General features: G+C 38.5%; 1 protein-coding gene across 1 annotated transcript in view; it reads right to left on the bottom strand.

Moving 5' to 3' along the window:
• Positions 1–5,145: 5,145 nt before the first annotated feature.
• The window catches only part of TRPM1 (transient receptor potential cation channel subfamily M member 1), a 95,170-nt gene continuing 73,440 nt past the window's right edge, over positions 5,146–26,875 (bottom strand). The window contains exon 28 of the mRNA XM_042988262.1: positions 5,146–6,412. Coding sequence (XP_042844196.1) covers positions 5,146–6,412 — 1,267 coding nt within the window. The remainder of the gene's footprint in view (positions 6,413–26,875) is intronic.

Below are 26,875 nucleotides of genomic sequence, written 5' to 3' on the forward strand. Positions count from 1 at the left end.
TGCAAGACAAATGGCCCATGTTCTTCAACAGGTAGATTGTAAAGAAGAGAAAGGGATGGGGGAGATTTGGCAAGTGAAAAAAAAAAAAAAAAGAGAGAGCAAGACTCAACTATAGCGCTAAAGGACATTCAGGTGATGAAGCTATAATGAAATGCAAGTGTGGTGATTTTAAAGCATGCCTACAAAATGTCAAACACTCCTCCCATTTGGGAGCCCTCCCTTTGAATCTGGACTGGCCTTAGTGACTCACCTGTAACCAAAAAAAAAAAAAAAAAAAAAAAGAAGGCAGTGGAAGTGACTCTGCATGACCTCTGAGAGTAGGTTATAAAAAACAATGACATTTCCTCCTTGCTCATGGGGACACTCACTTTGGGAACCCTGAACTACTTTGTAAGAAACATGATTTTTATGAGGCTGCCATGCTGTGAGAAAGCCCAGGCCACATGGAGAGGCCATACATAGGTCCTCTGGTGGACAGTTCAAGCTGAGCTTCGGATCCCAACTGACAAACAGGATCCATCCCCAGACACATGAGGGAAGATGCTTCTAGATGACGTCAGCCTTAAGAGGTTGAATCACCTCCAGGCACTGAGTCTTCCCAGCTCAAACACTGTGAAATAGAAACTGGAATGCTGTAGCCCGTTTGCACTGGTTTGCAGAGCCAATTGTTAGTATCTTTTCCTAACTCCACATTCAGTGATGTCACATGGGTAGCTTGAAATTAGTCATGGTAGGAGTATTTGCCCCACAGAAGTGAGCAAATACTACAAATTGGGGTATTCATCTGTGTCTTATCTGAATTCCTGACCTACAACATCTGTGAGCATAATAAAACAGGTGTTTTAAGCCACCTAGTTTCAGAATCATCTTTTTTTTTTTTTTTTACAAGGAATTGGCTACTATAAATAGAGTGGTCACTTTTGTGGGGAAGAAGGTGGTTGAGATTGCAACTTGTGAAACTTTGGAGCAGCTGGAAATTCTATTAATATGGGTGGTGATTATAAAAATGCTCATCTTGGGGCGCTTAGGTGGCTCAGTTGGTTAAGCTTCCGACTTCGGCTCAGGTCATGATCTTGCAGCTCATGAGTTCAAGACCTGCGTCGGGCTCTGTGCTGGCAGCTTGGAGCCTGGATCCTGCTTCAGATTCTGTGTTTCCCTCTCTCTCTCTCTGCCCCACCCCGCTCACACTCTGTCTCTCTCAAAAATAAATAAACATTAAAAAATTAAAAAAATAAAGATGCTCATCTTAAAATAATTAAGTCATATATTTGTTATGTGTGATTTCATGTGTCTTTTATTTTATAATAAAAATTTCTATAAAATAGTCCTTTTTATGTTGGAGATAGGGTGATGACTTCATTTGTCTTTATTTCCAATATATATTCAGCAAAATGCATTTTTCTAGCTCTGTGTGTGTGTGTGTGTGTGTGTGTGTGTGTGTGTGTGTGTAAGCTCTATGTCCAACATGGGGCTTGAATTCATGATCCTGGGGTCAAGAGTTACATGCTCTATTTTTTTTTTTTCTTCTTTCAACTTTTTTTTTTTTTTTTTTTTTATTTATTTTTGGGACAGAGAGAGACAGAGCATGAACGGGGGAGGGGCAGAGAGAGAGGGAGACACACAGAATTGGAAACAGGCTCCAGGCTCCGAGCCATCAGCCCAGAGCCTGACGCGGGGCTCGAACTCATAGACCGCGAGATCGTGACCTGGCTGAAGTCGGACGCTTAACCAACTGCGCCACCCAGGCGCCCAAGTTACATGCTCTATTGACTGAGCCAGCCAGGCAACCCCAAAATGCATTTTTGATATGGAATAACTCTAAGACAATGCTAAGAGTTAAATTTAAAAATTTTGAAATCTAAATTGTGTAAACCTATAGGAGCCTCCTGGTAATAAATATATATATTCAGAAAATAAGCAATTGTACAGTCTCAAAGGAGAGAACCCCTTATATGAGTTCAATTCTTTACTCCTCTTTATCAAAGTAAAAAATGAGCTTACTTTAAGCTTATACAAATATAACTTTTATGAGTGTGCCAGAATTTACAGGATATAGAAATAAAGCCTTCTTAGTACGTTTTTTACTGTGTTTTACATAGAGCAGAAATACACTCCTAATTTATTTACTAAGACAGTTTTATACTAAATGTTTTGAACATACACATGTTCCTATTTTAATTACCTTAGATATTGCTAGATTTTTTATTAAATATAATTTATTGTCAAATTGGTTTCCATACAATACCCAGTGCTCATCCCAACAGGTGCCGTCCTCAATGCCCATCACCCACAGATATTGCTAGATTTGATCAGATTGGAAATTAGTTCCTAACATTCAGTTCCTGTATTTAGCAAAATTAGAATGACTGTGTAATAATAATACAATAAATAGGCTTGCACAGTGCCCTACATAAGGGGCCCTCAATATTTGAGCTGTACTGAGTTGGTAGAACATGTAAATAGCAATATGGTTTGATTTCAGGTGTTTGAGAAAGGTGCCTGCCACAGGTAGTGAGATTTCACCATTAAAATGTACTTCCTTGGGGGTGCCTCGGTGGCTCGGTCAATTAAGCAACCGAGTTCAGCTTGGGTCACGATCTCATGGTTCGTGGCTTTGAGCCCTACATCGGGCTCTGTGCTGACGGCTCAGAGCCTGGAGCCTGCTTCCGATTCTGCACCTCCCCTGCTCGTGCTCTCTCCTTCTCTGTCTCTCAAAAAATAAATAAATGTTAATAATAAAAAAGAAGAATGTACTTCCTTGTGTCTGTAAGACAAATATTTAAAGACAAATATCACATCCCTTTCAGCCAACACCTCTACAGGAGTCAGAGTCACAAATCTCATGAGACTTATGGGCCTGGACTTGGCCCCATACCTAAGGCAAGGTAGGAGAGACCTCAGAAAAGGCAGGGGTGGGGGATTTGTAATGAATGGAGAGGTGGAGAATTCCAAACATAAGCTTTGCCTTCTTCAGACCCACTCTGTTGAGCTGTCATAGGTTCTCCAGCTTACTGGGAGAAGACTTTTTTTTTCTAGAATGTGGCAAAGGGCTGAAAGTTTTCTTGGCATAGACACACACACACACACACACACACACACACACACACACACACGGTTAAGAAATGAAGTAAATTGTAATGGGTTAAGCACTGGGTTAAGTAACACATGCAGTAGGATGGATTAAATAGTCTTGATGTAGCAGTGGCTTTATTTATTAAATAATTGTTATCATTTCTTAGATTTCAAAGCCCCATCACCCATGCAATGGTACACCAGTACTTTTTTGACAAATTCAGCCCAGTTCAGGGATTCTGATCTGATGATTACAATTTCAGTCTCATTTAGGTGTTAATTATCTCTGATCCCTACCTTTGCATAACTACAGTGAATCTCTCTCTCTCTTTCTCTCTTCCCTTGCTGGTTTATGACCATGTGACAGTCTGAGTCTCATATGAGAATGGGTATAGTGGTAATTTTGTGATTATCCCCATTTCTGTCTGATCCGCCTACTCCCATGAGGCACTTCACTAAAGTAACAGTAGGCATGTAACTCCAGGCATGAGGCTGGCCTGATCTGTGTGCTCCAGGGACTCCCTGAGACCTCCCAAGAGATGCCGTTGCAAGATGGTGAGGGCCCAGGATCCAACTCTTAACTTCTGTGAATGTTACTGGCCTCTGCACTAGCCAGAGAAGATCCTTTTCTGTTTCTCTCTGCCCCTGTTTGTTTAATCAAGAGTGGTGGTGATAAACAATAGCCAAAGTATGGAAAGAGCCCAAATGTCCATTGATGGATGAGTGGATAAAGAAAATGTGGTATATATATACAATGGAGTATTACTCAGCAATCAAAAAGAATGAAATCTTGCCATTTGCAACTACATGGATGGAACTGGAGGGTATTATGCTAAGTGAAATTAGTCGGTCAGAGAAAGACAAAAATCATACGACTTCACTCATATGAGGACTTTAAGAGACAAAACAGTTGAACATAAGGGAAGGGAAACAAAAATAATATAAAAACAGGGAGGGGGACAAAACAAAGGAGACTCATAAATATGGAGAACAAACTGAGGGTTGCTGGAGGGGTTGTGGGAGGGGGGATGGGCTAAATGTGTAAGGGGCATTAAGGAATCTACTGAAATCATTGCTTCACTAGATACTAACTAATTTGGATGTAAATTTTAAAAAATAAAAAATAAAGTTAAATCAAAAATAAAATAAAATAAAATAAAAACAAAAAAAAGAAAAGAAAAAAAAGTGGTGGTGATAGGGTAGCCTTGAGGGTTCCTAGAGAGTGGCCCCTGACCTGACACCATGGGGAGCCCAGGAGTATGGTAGGTCTTTGAACTTAACAAGTTGAAGCACAGCACCTTATATTCTCAGCCATGAATGGTCTCTGGGTTCTCAACAATTCCCACCTTGATAATGTATCTTTCAGATTTTAGACATAGCTTTGCACAAACCATTGAATAGACAGAGGTACAGTTTATTTGTTTTTGCTTTCAAGGACTCCATGACAACAGGAAAATGCACATTGGATACTTTATTTTTACACATTAACAAAACTCTTGGTCACCCTAAACTATTACAATGTGATCTTTGATATAATTGTGTACTTTTTGTCTTCACTGTGTTATTATTGTAAAACATAAAATGTTAAAACAGAAAACAAAAACCCATTAAAAAATGATGCTAATGACTCATTTCCAGTTCTTGTACCTCACAATTTTTTCTTCTCTCCCACTCCTTTTTTTCTTTTTTCATATTTGCTTTGTCTTTTCATTTTTCTTTCTTACATAGTGGCTCACTGCTTTAGTAACCTATTGGTGGCACCCAAAGGCATTTCTTAGGCTACTTGGTGACCCTCAGAAATAAAAGAGATTGGAGAAACTTTTACTGATTAAGCAATTTACCTTGACTGGAATATTGTCACTTTCATCTGATGTTACTCCAACTAAAAACAACTTAAGTTTACTAACATATGCTAGCAAAATAATACTTTACGTTTACTGAATTAAATTTTAAATCTTAAGTCCAAACTGCCAAACATTTATGATGAAAATGTTTTCAGAAATTGATGATGTTAGATGACCAAGGTGGTATTCATCAATGGTTTTGATTTAAAAATCAAAGGAACAAAACATGTTAGCATTGAGTTTCTGTGGAAGTTTTCTCTTGGTTAGCCTTCTGCTCTTCTGTTGTAATTCCAGACACAACCACTAAGTTACTTACACTGCTGGCGTGTCCAGATCTGTCTAGTGTGCCCTGAATGGCTTTAGCTTTCCTAGGATGGCCATGTAAACTTTTTGACCTTAAGGATGGAAATCCCATAGTTTGGTCTGGCTTCACAGACAGTAAATTTTCCTTTTCAGTTCTGTCAGTTACATTTAGAGATAAATGAGAGATTTGAGGGACTATTTCAGAAACACAGTTTTCATCTTCAGTGTCTGTAATTTGCTCTTTACGCTCGGCTTGCATTGCAGCTTCTGACACAATGTAAGGGATATCTGTACTTCGAGAACGTGTGATCTTTTGAACTTGATATTTCCATTCTGTCGTCCAGTGTTGAACTGTAGAGGGTCCTGCTGGGTCCATGATTGAACTGTATTCTGTACTCCCGTTGTTAACCCCGCTGACCAGTTTTCGTCCACGGGAATATACAAAGCTTCTGGACTTCATTGTTTTATAAGCACTGAACGTTTCATCAGGGTGATAGCGTGTCAGTTTTGCTTCTTGTAGGGGATAGGAAATTGTGCCCTCTATCTGTGTTGTCTCCACTGTTAGCTGACGGTTCTGAAAATCTGATTTGTTCTGTCCATGCATAACATCTGTTTGATTTACACTTGGGGGAATGGTTTCTTCCCTTTTAGAGTCTGCCTGCTTTCCATCATCTTCGGCTGAGATCCCAATATCTGGACCTAGTTTCAGCTCTGAAGAGTTCTTTATGTCGTCTACTGCAAGTTGACTGCAGTCAGGTGTTGCTGGTGGGCTTGTGCTGGATAAAAGGTGAAGGCTATCTTGACGCTCTGGTACTAGATGCATTTTTGACTCCTTGTCTTCCTTCATCCGGAAGGAGCAGGCTTTCCTCCTGAATCCTGTCCCTGGTGACATTGAGAGATCCTCGTACAGCAACTCCTCTCCGTTAAAATGATATCTATACAAGCTATAACCATCGGCGCTATTGATACTGCTTTGTCTTAGAAGGTAAGTTGCATCACATTCAGAAGAAGCTCGGGACCGCGTCTGGATCAGGTCGGACTTGTCAATTCCTGCGAGATTTTCAAGAGCATTCACCATCCTGTTCGACAGTTCTTCCAGTTGAGAAAGGCGAAGGTCCACAGTCTGTAGGGAAGTTTTCATAAAATTTTCTCTTTCGTTGATTTCTTCCAATCTCATTGACATATTTTCAACTCTGGTGAACATAAAGGAACATAAAAGTTAAGAATGTGATTAGTGTTATATGATTTTCCAGGCTTTTGAGAATCATGGAGCTCACTGGGCATATTTTCAAACTTCATACTGTTTCATACTTCAAACTACTGAAAATGACTGTGAGCTCATATATGGATCTTGAGAAACTTAACAGAAGACCATGGGGGAAAGAATGGGGGAAAAAAGTTACACAGAGGGAGGGAGGTAAACCATAAGAGACTCTTAAATACAGAGAACAAACTGAGGGTTGATGTGGGTGGGGGAGAGGGACAAATGGGTGATGGGCATTGAGGAGGGCACTTGTTGGGATGAGCGCTGGGTGTTATATGGAAGCCAATTTGACAATAAATTATATTAAAAAGAATAAAAATAAAAATGACTGCGAGAGCCTCAGAAAGTAATAGAAATACAGTTAACACGTAGTGTATGTACTACTTACCATTCATGGTTGTGTCTCACGTATTCATTAGTGAGTGCTTACTGAGGTACTATTCTAGGCTGGTTTAATCCTCACAACAGCCTGAGATAGGCACTATTATCAGCATCCCCATTGTACAAATGAGGAAATCGAGTCATAGTGTAAATAATTTGTCCAAGGTGAGCTGTGGAGCTGCACACGGTGTATCTCTAGCATTTGCTTCAGCTTTGGTCTCTTAGTGGGCGTATCACATTGCCTCCGAGAATAAAAGAAGATACTAGCACTTAGGTTTTTGAGGTTTGATTATAGCTGTCAGCAATTAATGGTTATGTTGACAAAATTAATTGAAATCCTTATTTGAAGTTCAGGGGATTCAGAAGATGAATTGTTCATAATTAAGTACAGATTATCAGATAGTTTACTCAAGGGACAAGAGGTCATTTAATTACCTGAAGAATACCACTAACTTTAAATTGCTTATTATATTTAACAGTTAGTGCTCCCTTAATGGGTTTTTTAAAAAAGATTGTGGTAGATTACAAATACCTGCTGCCAGATTTTTAACTCGTAGAAGATCAGGCAACAACTTATGAAATCATAAAACCTGCTGGTATAGACTATGTTTTATATTTCAAGAATATGTACAGTATGGGGGTGCCTGGGTGGCTCAGTCAGTTAAGTGTATGACTTTTGATTTCGGCTCAGGTCATGATCTGACAGTTCGTGAGTTCGAGCCCCACATTAGGCTCTGTGCTGACAGGTTGGAGCCTGCTTGAGATTCTCTCTCCTTCTCTCTCTGCCCCTCCCCCACTTGTGTGCTTGCTCTCTCTCTCTCTCTCTTAAAATAAAAACCTAAAAAAATAATATGTACAGTATGAATTTTTTCAACTGGTTCATGAAATTAATTCTAAGGGCAGTGGGTCATGCCCAGGACCTAGCACTGTCTTCTAAAAGTTGAATTTGCCCCCAGGACATGGTGAGGGTGGGCAGTAGGGATTGTGGCTCCCAATTGGAAGCCTCTGGGCCCTCTGAACCAGCAATATGGTGATCTGTTCCAGCAAGTTCATCCCTGGGTGGAGATCAACACTTTGGTCTGATTCTGTCATGCTTTGGTTTTTTCCCACCCTCTGATCTTTTCTTAGAAACACACAGGCAGTCTCCAGGGTCACTGAGTTTGCACTGAGTCTGTTTCTAGCAGGTCCTTGCTACCTTCTGTACATATCCTCATAAATCCTCTCACTGTTCTCCTTACTTTGCTCTTACCCACTTGTTGAGCTCCTGCTGCTCTTCTCTGCACTGAGTTTCTGCTCTCTGACTACATCTCCTGTGCTTTCCTCACTCCCAGCTACCTCTGCAGTTACCCTCCCTACATTCTTCCAGAACTGCTTTTGTTAATGCTGTGCTTCCGTTGGCCACTTTGACAGCTGCGCTCTGATGTGTGGGAGGGTCCTTGGCTATTCTGGACTTCTTTTTGTGGGGAAAAGATTATTTATATGTCCCCTAGGAAATCACATCATTTGAGCAGGAAGGGTCTGGCTTCCTGGAAATTTGCCACTAGGAGGACCAAATTCACTGTGTATGAGAAGTCCTGACTCTCGTACCACAGACACTGCAGGTTCTAGAGGTTCTCACTCCTCTTGCATTTTGGCCACTGACAGAATTTTGCTATTTACGTTACTTCAAGTAAGACTTGGTTTTCTCTGTTAAATGTGTCTCCTTGCTCACTTCAAATCTGTTACCATTGATGAATCCTTTTGTGTTAAAATCCACAATCTCCTCTGTAAAGTCAAACTTGAGATCCTTTAACAAATACTACATTAAGAGCTAATACAGCTGCGCAAACTTTGAAAAATACGCACTGGCAAAATATAGACACGTATCTTTCCTCTCAAATCTTTTATAATTCTCTGCCTATGTTTTGCTTGTATTACCTAACTCAGACAACACCATTGCCAGCCACTCATACATAAAAGGGAAACTTGCTGTTTGAGACAACATGGATGGACCTAGAGGGTGTTATGCTAAATGAAGTAAGTCGGACGGAGAAAGATAAATATCATATGATTTCACTTATATATAGAATCTAAAAACAAAACATGTGAACAAACAATAAAGCAGAAACAGACCCCTACATAGAGAGAACAAACTGTGGTGTTACCAGAGGGGAGGAGGAAGGAGGATGGGCAAAATGGGTGAAGGACAGGAGGAGGTAAAGAGTGAATAAGTCAAGGAGATGAAAGGTACCACATAGGAATACAGTCAGTGGTAGTATACTAGTGTTGTGTAATGACAGATGGTAACTACACTGTGGTAAGCTACAGAGTTGTCAAATCACCATTGTGCACCTAACACTAATGTAACATTGTGTGTCAACTACACTTCAACAAAAAAATAAAAGGAGGCCTCTGAGTATTTAGTCTCCCTTACAGTAACTCTGCGTTCCTACTTCTCTAACCCCTTGCCCCCTGCACTGAATAAATTACCAAGCTCTGGGGTAGGACTCCCCTGTAGGTGTCTTTAAATATCCTGGCATCCGTACTGCCACTCCCTTAGTTCAAACTGTGGAAGAAACAACGTTTCACGATGTGGCTCCGATTAAGGAAAAATTAACAGATACTTATTTCAAGCTTGTAAACAACTGCAGCGTTTTGGAGACAACAGTTTAAACAGCTATCCCACATCAAGGGGCGGCTATACCAAATCAAAGTGTGCTGTATTGAGTTTTTATAGTATGTCTGAAAAGGAGAAAGAAAAGAAATGAGTTTAAGTTCACTTGTATCTGAAATGATAAACAAAAAGGGTGGATAATAAACTATCTCCTGTGTTAGCTATACTTTGTGACTTCCCACAGTTACTTAAGACTTTTCCAGACCTTAGCATCCCTATAAAGAGTGATTTCCATTTCAGATGGGGAAAGATAGGCTAGCTAGGAAACACTTTGACAAGAGTCCCATATCTGTTGACACGCTGAGTAGCAGAAAAACAAACGAGAGAAGTCTGTCATTTCTGATAGAGCTCGTAGCAAGATATGAACTTTCTTACTCTCTTAAGTCTTAATTTTGCTTTCCTTTCTGCGCAGAGCGAAATATGTTTCAGCACAGCACAGAATACAAAGGTATTCTGAGGCTAAGTGATTTGCTTTTTTTTTAAATTTATTTTTTTAATTTACATCCAAGTTAGTTAGCATATAGTGCAATAATGATTTCAGGAGTAGATTCCTTAATGCCCCTTACCCATTTAGCCCATCTCCCCTCCCACAACCCCTCCAGTAACCCTCAGTTTGTTCTCCATATTTCAGAGTCTCTTATGTTTTGTCCCCTTCCCTGTTTTTACATTATTTTTGCTTCCCTTAATGTTCATTTGTTTTGTATCTTAAGTCCTCATATGAGTGAAGTCATATGATATTTGTATTTCTCTGATCTTTTTTTTTTAAGTTTATTTATTTTGAGAGAGACAGAGACAGTGTGAGTGGGGGAGAGGTAGAGGAGGAGTGAGTGAGCGAGAGAGAGAGAGAGAGAGAGAGAGAGAGAGAGAGAAAGACTCCTAAGCAGGCTTGGTGCTTCCAATGCAGAGCCCGATGTGGGGCTCGAACTTAACGAAACTCTAAGATCTTGACCTGACATGAAACCAAACCATACATGAAACCAAACCATTTAAGCCACCCAGGCACCCATGATTTGCTCTTAAAGACATATTTCTCACCTGACATATTTCTAATTTAATATCTAAAAATTTTTTTCTTTTAGAAATTTTCAGGCAGTAAACTATTTTTTTCTTCTGGTATTCAGTTGTATGAATCACCGGTTGTGTGACTTTAGGATGTAAAATGTGTTGATTTGATACATTTACATATGACGTGATTGCCACTGTAGTGTTATCTGACACCTTTCTAATGTCACATAATTATCATTTATTTCTTGTGGTGGGAACAATCAAGATCTAGTTGTTTTTGCAATGCTTAAGTTTATAATACAGTGTCGTTGACTATAACCACTGTGTGGTACTTTAGATCTCTGGGACTTACTGGTTGCATGTTTGTGCCCTTAAACAACACGTCCTCAATTCCCGTGGTAACCCCTGGTAGCCACTTTCCTACTTTCTGTTTTTATGAGTTTGGCTTTTTCAGATCCCACATATATGCGATCATACAGAATTTCTCTTTCTCTGTCTGACTTATTGCACTTAGGCATAATGCCCTCAAGGTCCATCCATGTTGTCACAAGTGTCAGGGTTTCCTTCTTTCTCATGGTTACATAATATTCCATTGTGTGTGTAAACCATGTCTTCTTTATCCATTCATCTGTTGGTAGACACTTGGGTTGTTTTCATATCTTGGGCATTTCAAATCATGCTGCAATAAACACGGAAGTGCATATATCTCTTGGATATTCTGTTTTCATTTCTTTCAGATATATATCCAGGAATAGAATTCCCGGACCATCTGGTTGTTTTATTTTTAAATTTTTGAGGAGCCTGCATATTGTATTTCATAGTGGCTATACCAATAAGTTTTCATCTCTCTAGGATAAATAGGAGTGGAATTGCTGGTTCATACAGTGAATGCATGTTTAACTTTATAAGAAGCTGCCAAACCATTGTTTAGAGTGGCTGCACCATTTTATAATCCCAGCAGCCGTGTAGGAGAGTTCCAGAAGCTCGGTGTCTTTGCTAGCACTTGGTATTGTCAGTATGTTTCTGTTTTAACTATTGTAATATGTGTGTACAATTATCTCATCATGTTTTTTTAAAAATTAAAAAAAAATTTTTTTTATTTGAGAGGGAGAGAGAGAGAGTTGGGGAGAGAGGCAGAGAGAGAGAGAGAATCTTAAACAGGCTCCCCTCTCTGTGCAAAGCCCAACTTGGGGCTTGATCCCATGACCCTGGGATCATGACCTGAGCCGAAATCAGGAGTCGTATGCTCAACTGAGCCACCCAGGCACCCCTCATCACCATCACTCCTCATTTAATTTGCATTTCACTAATAGATAATAATATTGAGCATCTTTTTATGCACTTATTTGCCAAACTTAAGTCCTCTCTGGTATACCTATTCTCATATTTTGCCCATTTTAATAATTGGGTTGCTTTCTCCCATATTACTGAGTTTTGAAGTTTAGAAGAGTTATAGAAGTTGAAGTTCCAGAAGTTTAAGACTTCTAAGTATGTTGTTCAATAACAGTGGTAGAGTGGACATCCTTTGTTCTCAATTTTAAGGAGAAACCATTCAGTCTTCCACCATGTCAGCTGTGGGGTTTTTTTTTTGGTAAATGCCATTTATTAGATTGAGGAAGTTCCTCTCTGTTCCTAGTTTGCTGAGAGGTTTTCATTTTTTAAACTTTTATTTTATTCTTTTTTTCTTTATTTTATTTTAAAATCATGAATGGATGTTGAAATTTGTGGAAATGTTTTTTTCTTCACCAGTTGATATTATCATAGGTTTTCTTTAAACTGTTAGTACAGTGGATTACATGGATTTCCAAGTGTTGAACAGCCTTTCATTCCTAGGACAAACTCTACTTGGTTGTGACTAGACTCAACTTGCTAATATTTGTTGTGAAGTTTTGTATCTATAATCATAAGGGTTATTGACCTATAGTTTTCTTCTTTGGTTCTGTCTTTGATTTTTGTATCAGGGTCATGCTGGCCTCAGAAATAAGTTGGGAAATGACTATATCATTTACTATAGATGTTATATTGGTTGTTCTAGGGACTACAAAGTAGATAGTAACATTTCACAGTCTACTTAGCATCAATATTTTACCACTTCAATTGGACTTAAAAACATTACCACAATACAGGTCCATTTTCTGCCTACCCTTTTATGCTTTGGTTGTCTTAGATATTACACAGACATATATTGAAAACCCCAACATTCCTTCATTCCTGATGTTCCAAGTTTACTGCTGGTATATGTTCTTCTGTCTGAAGGGGTTCTTTAAAAATTGTTATTATTTTATTTTTTTATTAAATTTTTTAAATGTTTAGTTATTTTTGAGAGAGAGAGGCAGAGTGTGAGTGGGAGAGGGGCAGAGAGAGAGGGAGACACGGAATCTGAAACAGGCTGTCAGCAGAGAGCCCGACATGGGGCTTGGACTCATGAACTGCGAGATCATGACCTAGGCCGAAGTTGGACACTTAACTGACTGAGTCACCCAGGCACCCCTCTGAAGAGTTTCTTGCAGTAATTTTTTTAGACCCCAACTGCTAACAATGAATTTTCTAAGAAGGTCTTTGTTACATATTCATTCCTGAAGAATTTTTGTTGGATATAGAATTTGGAGGTTGACTATTCTTCTTGTCAGCTTTAAAAACACGATACTACTTTCTCCTGGCCTTCTTGGTTTCTTGTGAGAAATCTGCTGTTATTTAAATAGCTGTTCCCCTATAAGTAATGTGTTGTTTTTCTCTGACTGCTATAAATTTTTTTTTTTGTCTTTTGTCTTCAAAATATGTACCTGGGTGTGGATTTCTTTGAGTTATTCCTGTTTGGTGTTTGCTAAATTTCTTTAATCTGTAGGTTTATGTCTTTTGCTCCATTTGGGAATTTTTCAGTTAATATTTCTTTAAATATTGTTTTCTGCATTACATTTTTTCTCTTCTCCTACTCAGGTTCTGATGGCACAGTGTTACACTTTTGAGCTGTTGCTCAAATTAGGTAATTACTACCTATATATATCTTCACGTTTACAGATTCCTTCCTCTGTATCTCTGTTATGCTATTGAGCCTATCCAGTGAAATTTTAATATCATTTATTATAGTTTTCAGTTCTAAATCTTTCATTGGTTTTTCTTTATATCTTCTATTTTCTAAGATTTTCTATTTTTCCATTAGTTTCAACTTTCTTTGCAATTTTGTTCAAGCATTTTTATAATAGTTGCTTTAAAGTATGTCAAATGTCCTGACATTTACTGATTTTTCCCTCATATTTCTTCATACTCTAAATTATTTTAGTTGATATTGTGAACATTTTTAAATTTTAGTATATTTTTTGAGGGGTGGGAGGGGCAGAGAGAATGAGAGACAGAGGATCTGAAGAGGGCTCTGCACTGATAGCAGAGAGCCAGACGTGGGGCTCAAACTAAATGGTGAGATCATGACCTGAGCTGAGGTCGGACGCTTAACCAACTGAGCCACCCAGGCACCCCCAGTGGACATTTTGAATACTACATCATGTGACAGACTTATTTAAATCCCATGGAGAGTGTTGATATTTTTCTTTTAGTAAATGACTGACCTCATTAGGCTTAAGCTGCAAGTTCCAACATGATTTTTGTGGACTGTGATTCCAATTTCAGTTCGATTTGCAAAGCTTTTGCAGTGCTTTTGGCATCTGTACTGTGTGTGTGCAGCCCAGTGATCAGTTTGGGACCTTTGTAGTGGTCTATTCATTATTAGTTCAGTACTCAATGCCTTTGAGATCTTTCTTCTTTTTTAATATAGGCATTCGCTGTTATTCACTGTTCTGAGCACCACTTTTGCTGCATCCTATATGTTTTGGTTATGTTGTGCTTTCATTTTAATTCACTTTGAAGTATTTTCTTTCTCTTTAAAACATTTTTGGGGGCACCTGGGTGGCTCAGTCGGTTAGGTGTCCGACTTCGGCTTGGATCATGATCTCATGGTTCATGAGTTCAAGCCCCTTATCGGGCTGTGTGCTGACAGCTTGGAGCCTGGAGCCTGCTTGGGATTCTGTGTCTCCCTCTCCCTCTCTGTTCTTCCCCTACTCACGTTCTGTCTCTCTCTGTCTCAAAAATAAATAAACATTAAAAAAAAACATTTTCGAATTGTGGTAAAATACATAATGTAAAATTTACCATCTTAATGATTTTTAGGTGTATAGTTCAGTGGCATTTAGTACACTCAGACTGTTGTGCATCCTCAAAGTACTTTCTAATTTCTCTCGTAATTTCTTCTCTGACTTACCAGTTATTTAAGAGTGTATTGTTTAATTTTCACAAATTTCACATATTTCAAAATTTCCTTTTGTCATTAATTTATCATTTTATTTCATTGTGGTCAGAGTACACACTTTGTATAATTTCAATTTTTTAAAGATTTGTTGAGATTTGTTATATGGCCTAACATATGGTCTCTCCTGCATAATGTTCCATGTGCTCTTGAGAAGAATGTGTATCCTGCTATTGTTGAGTTAAGTGTTCTGCTGGGTTGAGTTGTATTTTTTGATACCTTCTATCTACTTGTTCTATTATTAATGTAAGTGAGATATTAGAGTCCCCAACTATTATTGTAGAACTGCTTATTTCTCCCTTCAATTCTGTAAGTTTTTGCTTCATATATTATGAGGCTGTGCTATTACATGCATAAATGTTTATAATTATATCTTGATAGATGGACTATTTTATCATACTACAATGTCCTTCTTTTTCTCTAATAACAATTTTTAAAAATGTTTGTTTATTTTGAGAGAGAGTGTAAATAGGGGAGGAGCAGAGAGAGAGAGAGGGAAAGAGAGAATCACAAGCAGGCTCCATGCTCTCAGCACAGAGCCCGGCATGGGATCCTGACCTGAGATCCACAACCCTGGGATCCTGACCTGAGCCAAAATCAAGAGTTGGATGCTTAACCGACTGAGCCACCCAGACACTCCTCTAATAATTTTGTCCTAAAATCTATTTTCTCTGATATTAGTATAGCAACCACAGTTCTCTTTTGATTACTGTTCATGTGAAGTATCTTTTCCCATCTTTTTATTTCCAAACTCTTTGTGTCTTTGAATCTGGAGTGAATCTCTGTAGAGAGAATGTGGTTAGATTATATTTTTGGAAATATACAGTCTGACAGCCTTTGTGTTTTAATTGTAGAGTTTAATCCATTTATATTTAATATGGTTATTGATAAGGAAGAATTTACCTCTACCATTTTACTATTTGTTTTCTACATGTCTTTTGTCTTTTTTTTGTTCCTCAATTCCTCCATTACTATCTTCGTCTGTATTAAATAGACTTTTCTAGTGTACCATTTCAATTCCCTTGTCATTTCTTTTATTATATATTTTTCAGTTTTCTTAGTGGTTGTCCTAGAGATTACATGTCAATCTAATTCAGATGAAGATCAATTTAATTTCAATAGTATATAAAAATTTGCTCTTTCAAAGTTCATTCCTTCCTCCTCTACTTTATGCTGTTGTCACAGATTTATATCTTTATATGTTGTGTGCCCATCAACAAAGACTTATAACTATTGCTTTATGCAGCTATCTTTTAAATTATAAAGAAAATAAAAAGTAGTTACAAACAAAAAATTCATTTATAATGTCTTTTATACTCATGTATGTAGTTACCTTTACTGGTGCTCTTTATTTCTTCATGTAGATTTTAGTTACTGTCTGTTGTCCTTTCATTTCTGCCCAAAGGACTTCTTTAGTATCTCTCTCAGGGCAAGTCTAGTAGTAACAGATTCTTTCAGTTTTTGCTATCTTGGAATATCTTAATTTCTCCTTCAGTTTTTGAAAGACTGTTGTGTTGGATACAGTATTCTCAGTTGATAGTCTTTTTCTTTCAGCATTTTAAATATGTCACCCCACTGCCTACTGGCTCCCTGATTTCTGATGAGAGGTCAGACTTTTATTTTATTGAGCATGCTTTGTGCATGATGAGTTGCTTCTCTCTTGCTGATTTCAGGATTTTTTTCCTTTGGCTTATGACAATTTAACTATGATTTGAATAAATGTAAATGTTTTTGAGTTTATTTTACTTGGAGTTCATTGAACTTCATGGAGGTGTAGATTCAGATTTTTCATTAAATTTGGGAAGTTTTTGGCCTTTATTTCTTCAGATATTTTCTGCTACTTTCCCTTTTGTCTCCTGCAGCTCTCATTGTGTGTATGCTGTTGTGCTGATGGCCTTTCACAGATCTCCAAGACTGTTCCTTCTTATATATTTCTGTTCCTTGGAATGGATAGTCTCAATTGACTTATCTTCAAGTTTACTGATTCTTTCTTCTGCCTGTTCAAATCTGATTTTGAGCCCCTAAAGTAAAATTTTCATTTCAGTTGTACTTTATAAGTCCAGAATTTCTGTTTGGTTTTTCTTCTTCTTTTTAAATATAATTTCTATCACTTTATTCCTATTCTGTATATGGTGAGACAGCATTCTCATAATTTCCCGTAGATCTTTAGAAATGTTTTTCTTCAGCTCTTTGAATGTGTTTACAATGACTGATTTAAAGTCTTTGTTAGAAAGTCCAACATCTGGGATTCCTTGAGGCCAGTTTCTTTGATTGTCTTTTCCCAAGGTGGACCTAGGTGGACCATGCTTTCTTGTTTCGTTGCATGTCTATTTAAAACTGAGAATTTTGAGTAATATAGTGTAGCAGCTCTGGAAGTCAGATTCTCTTCTCCACAGAGTTTGTTATTGTTGCTTCGTATTGTAGTAGTTGTTGCTTATTTAGTGATTTTTCTGAAATGATTCAGCAAAGCCTATATTCTTTGTTGTTTGTGGCCACTGAAATCCTCCCCTGTTAGCTCAGTGGTCAGCTAATGACTGAACAGAGATCTCCTTAGATTCTGGGCTAAAAAGACCTCCTAGTCTTTGCTTAGGGGCTCTATGCATGCACATCTTCAACACCCAGCCAGAATTTACATCTTTCTCTTAGCTTCTGGTTCTCACAGAGCCTTTAGGTCAGCTAGAATTGGAATCTTTCTCCCTTGTCAGGTATTCTCTGAGCATGTGCATAGCCCTGTGCATGCATATGGCTTTCTAGATTCCCAGGAATATGTCAGAGCTTTTGAAAGCCCTATGGACATCTCATTTCTCAGCCTTTTCTCTGGAGATTTTTGGTTAGGCTCATTTGCCTCAATTCTGTTATTTATCGCCTTGGGGAATAGGGACTAAAATACTTGTCTGTAAATATTTTTGACAAATGCCCTCTCCCCATCCTCACCCCTGGCTACTAGTTTTAGCCCTGAGGTAGTTCCAAGTCAGGGGAAATTAAGACAAGTCTTTTGAGCCAGTCTTTCAGGAAGCCACCAGACAGGTTAAAACAGGTAATTACAATTCTTTGTGGATGAGGTCCTTTCTGCTTCCACTGGTACCAGGAATTCAGGCTGTTATTTTCATGACTGCCACTGAACTGAGGAGTGGGGGATGGAACTAGGTAATTGAAATGCCACAAAGCTCACTTAAAAAAAAAAAAAAAGGATTCAGTAATGTCTCTTGAATAAGCACTCCACAAATTGTTGCAAGCCATTGGTTCATTTCCATCTTTCTAAAAAGGTTGATTCTGAAAGTTTTGCCAGTTTTGTTGTTACTTTTATGGAGAGATGGATTCCCAGAGTTCCTTACTCTACCTTTTTTTTGGTGAACTTTGTCTCCGTCAATACTTTTCGTATGCTAACAAGGCGCAGAACCACACACAGACACACAGACACACATACACACACATACAAATACACACAGTTTGGTAGCGAGCTCCAAAGTTCATTAGCAACTTCATGGGATTACTTTCCCAAGTCCATCCCTCTCTACAGTCTCCTTGGTGTTTCCAGTACTCTGAAGCTCCCCCTTTCCAACCTCCAATCAGAATCCTGGGGTTTAATTAATCCACTCTGCCCTGCACTTTCACAACTATACCTACTTCCAGGGCCAAGTGGCAGGAGGAGACAGAGAGAGCAAAATGCAATAATTGGCCCCACCTTCTTGGTTCTTGATGCAATAGGTAGGGATTTCACTGGACCACTGGATCTCCTACGAATGACTGAGGGGAACAATAGGAAGGGAAAGAAGGCACTCTTGGAATAAGCAGGATAAGGTCTCAGAATAATTTCCTTTAATACTGAAAGATATACGACCTCATTTTATACCCCACGCTGAAAAAGCAAAAAGTGTTAGTTGTTGGGAATACCCTCTTTGCCTCCAATGTCTTCTCCCTCCAATCCAAAACAATAAGACAATAACACAGTACACAATCATGTCACTCCTTGCTTAAAAATGGTACTAGCTTCTCATAACACTTAAAAGCCAAAGTTTATTGCAATGTTAGGTACCAAGGAGTGTGTTAAAAGGAAACCTTATAATCTCCATTGGTAATGTTTCTATGATACAAACAGTTGGTGCTTTCTCAGTATTATGTAAAGAGCCACGTAAATGCAGCTTCAGGTTTTCCCTTCTAATTCAACAGCAGCCCTTAACCTCCTCCTCAAGGATTTCTATTACTTATACACATTCAAACCTTTTCAGAATCTGGCCCCCATCTTCCCTTCCTGCCTCATCTTCTTCTTCAACCTCAAATTTACTTCATAATCATTCCATCATCAAAATGGAAAAAATAAAATCTCCTAGAACTTGACAAACCCTTAAGTGCCAGAGCATCTGATGACCTCAGTTTGAGAAAGTTTGTTCTAGAAACTTTCTACCATGGATATTTGTAGAACCAGATGAATGAAAGCTGCTTTGTTGATGCCAGGGGCCCCAGCCATTGTATATACCAATATGTTGCTACCCTGGATTTGAATATTATTTAATTAGATTAATATGGCTGCACTGTTTATTATTTTTCAAAACAATATTCACTTTATAAAATATGTCAATATTCTCTTTCAAGTATTTCAAATCATTGGGTCAAACCACTTATGACTGTTATTCTAGTATACCTAGTATTTGGCTCAAAGGGATTATTTCTTTGGATGATAAGTACTTTTGTGATACAAATGCACTTAGACTGAAATACTGATTTCTTAGCTCTACTTCTATCCATTTTCACCAATTTGAATTCATGGCTTCTGTAATTATTTCTGTGTTTGGATTTACTTACAGATCACGTAAGTGGCTTAACTAGGTTTTTATTTCACACATTGTGGTAGTATTTACTTCAGAGCAAAAATTCTTCCAATTTAGGACGCTTTTGAAAAGAGCACTGAGACCATTTTTCTAATATATGAGTTTCAACTGGCGGGCCAGAAGAATAATTCCTGAGGGCTAGCCTTTTATATCAGAGGAAACTAGAACCAAGTGAAACCTATAAACTGGCTGGGCCCAAAGTAATCATTCTCCTGTCTTTGAATAGAATTTAAGCTGTACTTGATTTATGACAATATATGCCCTTCCTTTTACTACTTTATGTGTATCTCCTACTAAAATTGCTGGGAGTTCAGAACCTAATTTGTTTTATCAGTCCTAGTTAATTATAGCTGTGTTTGTCCCTCTCACATTTCAGAGATTAGTATGGATTGTTCTACAGGGTTGTCTGTTAAAAGGCCACATCCTAATGCCCTAATCAGTCTCCAATTCTATTTGTTTATATATATATATATATAAATATATGTATATTTTATATTATTTATATATATTTATATATTTATATTTATATTTATTTATATATAAAAATATAATTCTACTTGTTCTGTAAATTAATAAAATGAGAGATAATGTTACCAGATTAGCAACTGGCATTGCATATCATGGCTCTTCTTGTTTTAGTTTGTTTTCAAGAAAAATAAAAGGCTCTTTATGATTAACATTTTGTCAACTTCAGTATTCTCCTTGAGATGTGCCCATATTTATGTTAGGGATGAAGGGCTCCATCAGCTCTGTCTTTATTATGCATCCGTCACCAGTGACAATAAACAACATCAACAAGAACAGCAATAAGAACAACAGTGGTAGCATGATAATGTTGTGAGAATTAAGAGAAATTGTGTAGATGAAAGTACTCTGTGAGCTATAAATGCTATGCAAGTGTAAAATAATGTGACTATGTGAAGTAGGTATGATTATAAATCTCCAGATGCTTTCATCTGTGTCTTACTATATCTATTATTTAGGATATTTGGTTTGGACATTATACTACTAAACCTGAAAGCAGCTTAATTAAAACACATTTTTTTGGTTGTTGTTAAGGTCTTGTAAGTAATGTTTTCAATTTCATTCAAATAATAGGTACAACAATACATGAATTTGTGGCACTTTTGTAGGAACCTCTGAGAGAATACCCATAGATGGCATAACTTTCTTGGAGTGTCATTGACTCTTACATAATAAATATAAGGTCCAAACTTATGTTCTCATAGTAACAGTTGTGTGTGTTTCCTAAGGAAAGAACTTAGACATTTGGAATTCTGTAGGAAGCTAGTTACTAGAACTTGTTTTATGTGCATTCATCTTTTTTGCGTGTGCAACCTTCACCTGCAAGGCAGCTTATAAATTATACGGAAACATTTACTTAATGATAGAGTTCAATGTTAACCTAAAAACATAATGTTAGTGGAACAACAAGGTCCAGTTTATACTTGAAGAAACCCGTGTTTCAAGGTTCCATGGTATTCTATATTGAGTTCTAAGATGATTCTTACCCTGTAATTTTATTCCCAGTCTACAGATCATAAACTTGTCTAATCCAGTCCAAAATTTATATCCAGCTATTTTAATTTCCATCTACTTCTTCATATGAGGCTGTCTTTTAAGTTTCGTAATTATAGTGAGAACACCCAGGGTAGAACCTGGTTGGTTACGCTTTACTTACAGAGTTTTTATTTTATGTGAAAGACTAAACAAAGAACAAGACTTAAGTCTTAAGTCTTCTGGATTTCTCATTATTTTTTAATAAGCAAAATAGTGAAGACTTACCAAAAGACTATTAAGCTCTCTAGGATTTTAGTTCTAGGTCACATCATTTATATATACCAACATGGGCACACTTCAGACCTCCTCAATTTCTAGAATTCAAGCCATCTAAATCATTAGCCTTTTCTGTCTATATTCCACTTTCTGTTGAAGCAAGACTCTGGTCACTCACTGAAGCTCTTACTAATATCCTAGGTTATCTCTCCCTTACTTCCAACATAGTAGTGTCAGCTCTAACCCTTCCTCTATTGCCACTAGGACTCCACAGCTGGGCAGAGAGAAATGGAGGCATTGTAGCACATTTATGCTACCATTTGCAAACACTAACATCATTGTGGTGTCCCCACTGACTAGTTCTAGGTCCCTTTTAGCCTCCCTTTCGCTATGCCCCATGCTTCATTCACTAACTGCATCCTTGTCTTTGGGCTGTAGAGAGTCACTGATGAAGGTCATGGGACTCACCTTGGATGTGGCCCAATGAAGTCATATTGGCTAGTTTCATTTAGGTCCTCAATACTCCTGCTGAGAAATTGCTTGGCTAGCTCCTTTCCTATCATATTTCCCCTAAAGGTGAACTCGAGTCCTCCCTAGTGGCTTCAAGTCTGTAATGTGGCTAGGGGATACTCTTTCCCCATTCCTATCATTCCTTCCTATGCATCTGAACTTGCCATTAGTGTAAAACTCTTGGCCTCTCTCCAGTCTTGTATTTATTCTCGAGGAGGACTGATTTTCTGATTGGTGTTAGGGGATCAGGACACCAGCTTGCTTTTTTTTCTCTCTCTTTGGGAGCCACCTGCTTGCAAAAAGCATTGGTTCTCACTTTTTTCTTTGCTTTTTGTTTGTTTGTTTGTTTGTTTTTGTTAATATGTTAAGCTTAGTGGGGAAAGCTGATTCTGCTTGTGAGAAGGGAAGCTTGCAGGCGCCTGTGACTGAGTGGGTGTGGCTAATTCTGACTAATTCTGTGTATTTGGCAAGAACCGAACCACATCCTCTAGCACAACTTGTATTACTGATAAAGCTGATACTATTTTTATCTTTATCTCCATGTCTCCCTGAACTGGCTCTCAAAGTCAGGTAAGGAACAAAATTGTCATTTACTAGACACATTAAAACTCCAACATTTAATCCCACCTTTTCCCCATAATCCAAGCAACTTTGACTCCTATTAATTTATAAGATTAAGACATTTGGATCAAATCTTCCCCAAACTTCTCCCCCATAACTACATATTTGTTTTTCTATGATCTTGTCTATGTCAGAAGAATCACCCATCTCCCTTCTAAGACTCCTCTCTCTTTCATGCCATCTTCTACTTACGATCTCATTTCTCTCCTTCTTGTCTTTCTTGTTAGGGTCTCTGTTATCAGCATTTTCTCTTTCTGATCACTTGGGAAGAGAATGCTAAATAAAATCTCAAGTCCACAAACTGCTGCTTTCCTAATGAAGCTTAGAGGAAACCCAACACCTTAACCCAGATCCACAAATATGACAAGAAACCCACTTGACCCAGAGATTTTGGGGGAATCCAAACCTTCTATTATAGGTTTGTCTAGTTTAAGACCCATAGATGCTTAAGTACAAGACCAGTAACTATTAAAATGTATAATTTGTGAATTACAGCCTGCATATTTGAACATATCAGACATGCAAAATAAAATTTATATAAATAGAAGATATGAAAGAGTAAAGAAGAGATAATAAGGAGGCATTGGACACCACGTATTCCCAAACCTATAATAATATACTTGTTATAATTAAATATTAAGTTTGGTGCTAAGTTTCCCTGAAGCTATGGGAAAAAGGGAGAGATACTGGCTTACATAATTCTCATTGTTCGAGAAAAGGAAGCTGAATCTCTGACAAAGTTTTTTCAGGAAAGATGCTTTCCTACTCAATTGCTCTGGAACCTGTCCACCAAGGGATGCCAAACCACAAAAGGAATGATGTGTTCAACAGCGGATTTCCAAGAGACACAGAGATGGCCTTCAAGTTCCAGTTGATAAAGATACATGTTACTTGGTATTAACCCAGTATGATGAGATAGTACATTTTGGTTGACAAGTTCCACCGTGGTTGTACTGATAGAAGTTATTTATAAAATATTCTTCCAGCAGCCCTCTTGGTTATCTGACATTATCCATACCTTCAAGCAAAGAAACAACACCTGATAGCATCGACAGTTTTGGTGTTACTGATAATTGAGATCCTTCCTGACAATCATGGGTAGCAGAAACATTTGTGTATTTAGACTTCCTAGTTGCCAATAGTAAAATCAAAGTTTTGAACATAGAGGGAGAACAGTTGATACCCTGTTTGACATTCATTGAGAATAGGATGGAAACTTGCATTCAAGTAAGGAGACAAAATTTTTAGTCATCGATTCATTAAAAAATATCAAGCTCCTGCTATGCAGAGACATGCAGGCTTCTTGACCTAGTCTAAGGTATGAGGTGGTCAGGGAAGTTTTCCATAAGTAATTGGCATTTGAGCAGAGATCTAAAAGGTGAGTAGGCAGAGGGAACAACATGTGCAAAGCCCCTGTGGCAGGATGGGAGTGGTGGCTTTGAGGAGATGAAGGAAGGCCAGCAAGACTGGAATACCAAGCATGAAGGGCGGACAGTCCAGGGTGAGGCTGGACCTGGGAGCAATAGAAACCACTGAAAGGCTTTTAAAGAGCTGATGGGGAGGGGTGCAACCAGATTAGAGTGTAGTGAGTGCAGAGTGAATTGGAAGAGGAGAAATGATTATAGAGAGCTCAGATGCTCTCAGAGCTCCAATGCTTTCAGAGTGCAGAAATTCAAGTGAAAAAAAGATGATGGTAGCTTGTACTAGACTGCTAGTGGCAGAGAAGGAAAGAAGTAGGAGGGGGGCATGATTTGTTCAGAAGGGGAAGAAAACACAATTGGATGATTTGATAGTGTCTGTCTTGCTGAATGAGATGGCTAGTGGTGCCACTGTCAGAACCCAGAGCACAGAAGAGGATGTCCAAGTTTGGGAGAAAAACCATGAGCACAGTGCCCTAAGTCAGCAAAGTGGACATGCTGGATGGGGCTTTGGGTTAAATATCCTGCGGCAGTGTTGTCCTAACTAAAAACTGAATCATATCGTAAATCTCTGATTGAGGGACTAAATGTTGTATCTTACAAAATGATGAACTTGCTAGAACTTTATATATAACTTTCCAAACAGTAAGGGAACGCCATGCATTTGGTTCTTGCACATGAGCCCTCAAAACACCCTGCATGGAAGGAGGAGCACAAGTGTCTAAACTTCCTGTGTGAACACGTTTGTAAGACTGAGTCATGCAAATTGCTGGCCCAGGTTGTGAAAGATACCAGACAACAGGGAGGTCCGGAAGGGACTGATGCCAACAGCACCTTCCACAGAGGCTCACTCCTAACTGGACCTTGCAGAGTGAATGGAGCTGGGGGATGACAGCTGAGAGAAGACCTGGAGAATCATCAAATGGCAAACAGTGATGCAGAAAATAAAAACAATCTGATATGTGAAGAAGATTTTTTAAAATGGCAGAGACATCTGAGTGCTCAAAAATGTGATTTTAAAAGTAATCACTGGTGTCAAATTGCTCAAATTGCTCCTCAGCTGTCCTGGTTAAGAGTGAAGGAAAGGTATCTTCTCCCCAAACCTCCTCCTCCTTTTGTCTCTGATATTCACCTGTGGTTCAGCTTAGAAAGGGTCAATAAGGGAACCGGAGGGGCAGGAATGCACTCCCATCACCCCTGCAGATCTCAGCCAAGGGAAACGGGAAGTAGATGTTTTTACTGCCCAGCACACTTTCATTCCTATTACGTGTGCACAGAGCCCCAAGAGGAAAATGCAGTTTGGTAGTGACCTGATAACCACATTCTTGGAAGGTTGCTCCAAGAATGGTAAAAATCCAAACAATGTTGGGGGAGGGGAGAAGAGGAAGAAACGGAGTGAAACAAAACACAATTTCCATTGTAAATTACAGGCTGTGATTAAATCCAAGTTAATGTCTAACTAGAAAGTGGAAATTTTAGATTATTAAGATTGGGGTAATTTATCTTTCTCAGGAAGAAATAATTGTTATATTTTGAATACTTAGTCATTACTATTAAAACAGCAAAGGAGTATTTAAAAGTTGTATTGAAAATGTACCTTATTAAGGCCAAAAGTTGGTGCAGATAACCCTTGAATTTGGCAGGTTGGATTACAAGGTGACTAGGTCTATGAGGGGAGAGCGGTCAGAGACCTGCGGCTGCCAGGGGCATTGTCTTTTCTGTGGGCTGAGGCAGAGTCACTGGCCTTGAATGTGCACCAGCAAGACTTCAAAGTGTATTATGAATTCTGTCCTAATTGTTGAGGCCTTCCACTGGATGGTCTGCTGATATACACACGTAACTGTACCAGGGAACTTTAATTCTGAGTATTGAAGGACAGAATGATAAGCTAGAATCACCCTAGGCATCATCCTTCTACCTTCATTGTTGGTTAAACACTTTGCACCAATGTTTTGTCAATTATCACAATCTTTAAATAATAATAAAAAAATCTTAAATTTCTTTTATTAAGTGATAAATGTTCTTAAAATTATACGATTAAAAAAATATAGGTAGTGAAGTTTTATGGTTCCTGTCTACCCTTTGCTGGTTACTCTTTCCAGCTTCAGGAAAAGCAATACTGTAAAATTTGGAAAATGTCATTCTTTCTGGCTCTCCCTGACCTGACTTCATTTGCTCATTCATTGATTCGTGCACACACGCATTCATTCATTCTGCATTTATTAAGCACTACCATATGGATGATGCTGATATTGTTGGGACCCAGGTGTGAAACACATCCTGCCCTAGTTTAGACACTTCCACCTTTGTGGGGGACAGACACTGCTGCCCCTCCCTTAGTTCCCAGTCTCAGAGAACAGAGGAGGGAGTCTACCTCTGCTCTGCCAGGTTGGGCAAGGAGCAACCAAAGCATTAAGGCAGGATGAGGAGGTCAGTTCCTAGGGAATACCATCCTTGATAAAGTCAAGGACAAGTCAAGGGCAGGGAGAACAATGGCCTCCCTAGCATTTACACAGCTCTGCACCTGTTCTCTCCATTGATGCAGGGTATCAGAGTAAAAGCTCCCACTTTGGGAGTGGGCAAGAACTGTCAGGGCTTTTTTGTTCGGTTTGGTTTAGTTTGGGCCTGGAATATTTGCAATACCTGTCATCATTCACTTCTTTAAAAACATTTTTTTAATGTTTATTTGTTTTTGAGAGAGAACACGAGTGGTGGAGGGGCAGAGAGAGGGAGACACAGCATCCCAAGCAGGCTCCAGGCTATGAGCTGTCAGCACAGAGCCCCACGCTGGCTTGAACACACAAACCATGAAATCATGACCTGAACTGAAGTCAGAAGCTCAACCTACTGAGCCACCTAGGCGCCCCTGTCATCATGCACTTCTATAAAGAATTTACAATCA

This window comes from Panthera tigris, chromosome B3 (genome assembly GCF_018350195.1).
Source record: "Panthera tigris isolate Pti1 chromosome B3, P.tigris_Pti1_mat1.1, whole genome shotgun sequence".
In the NCBI taxonomy this organism is placed as follows: Eukaryota; Metazoa; Chordata; class Mammalia; order Carnivora; family Felidae; genus Panthera; species Panthera tigris.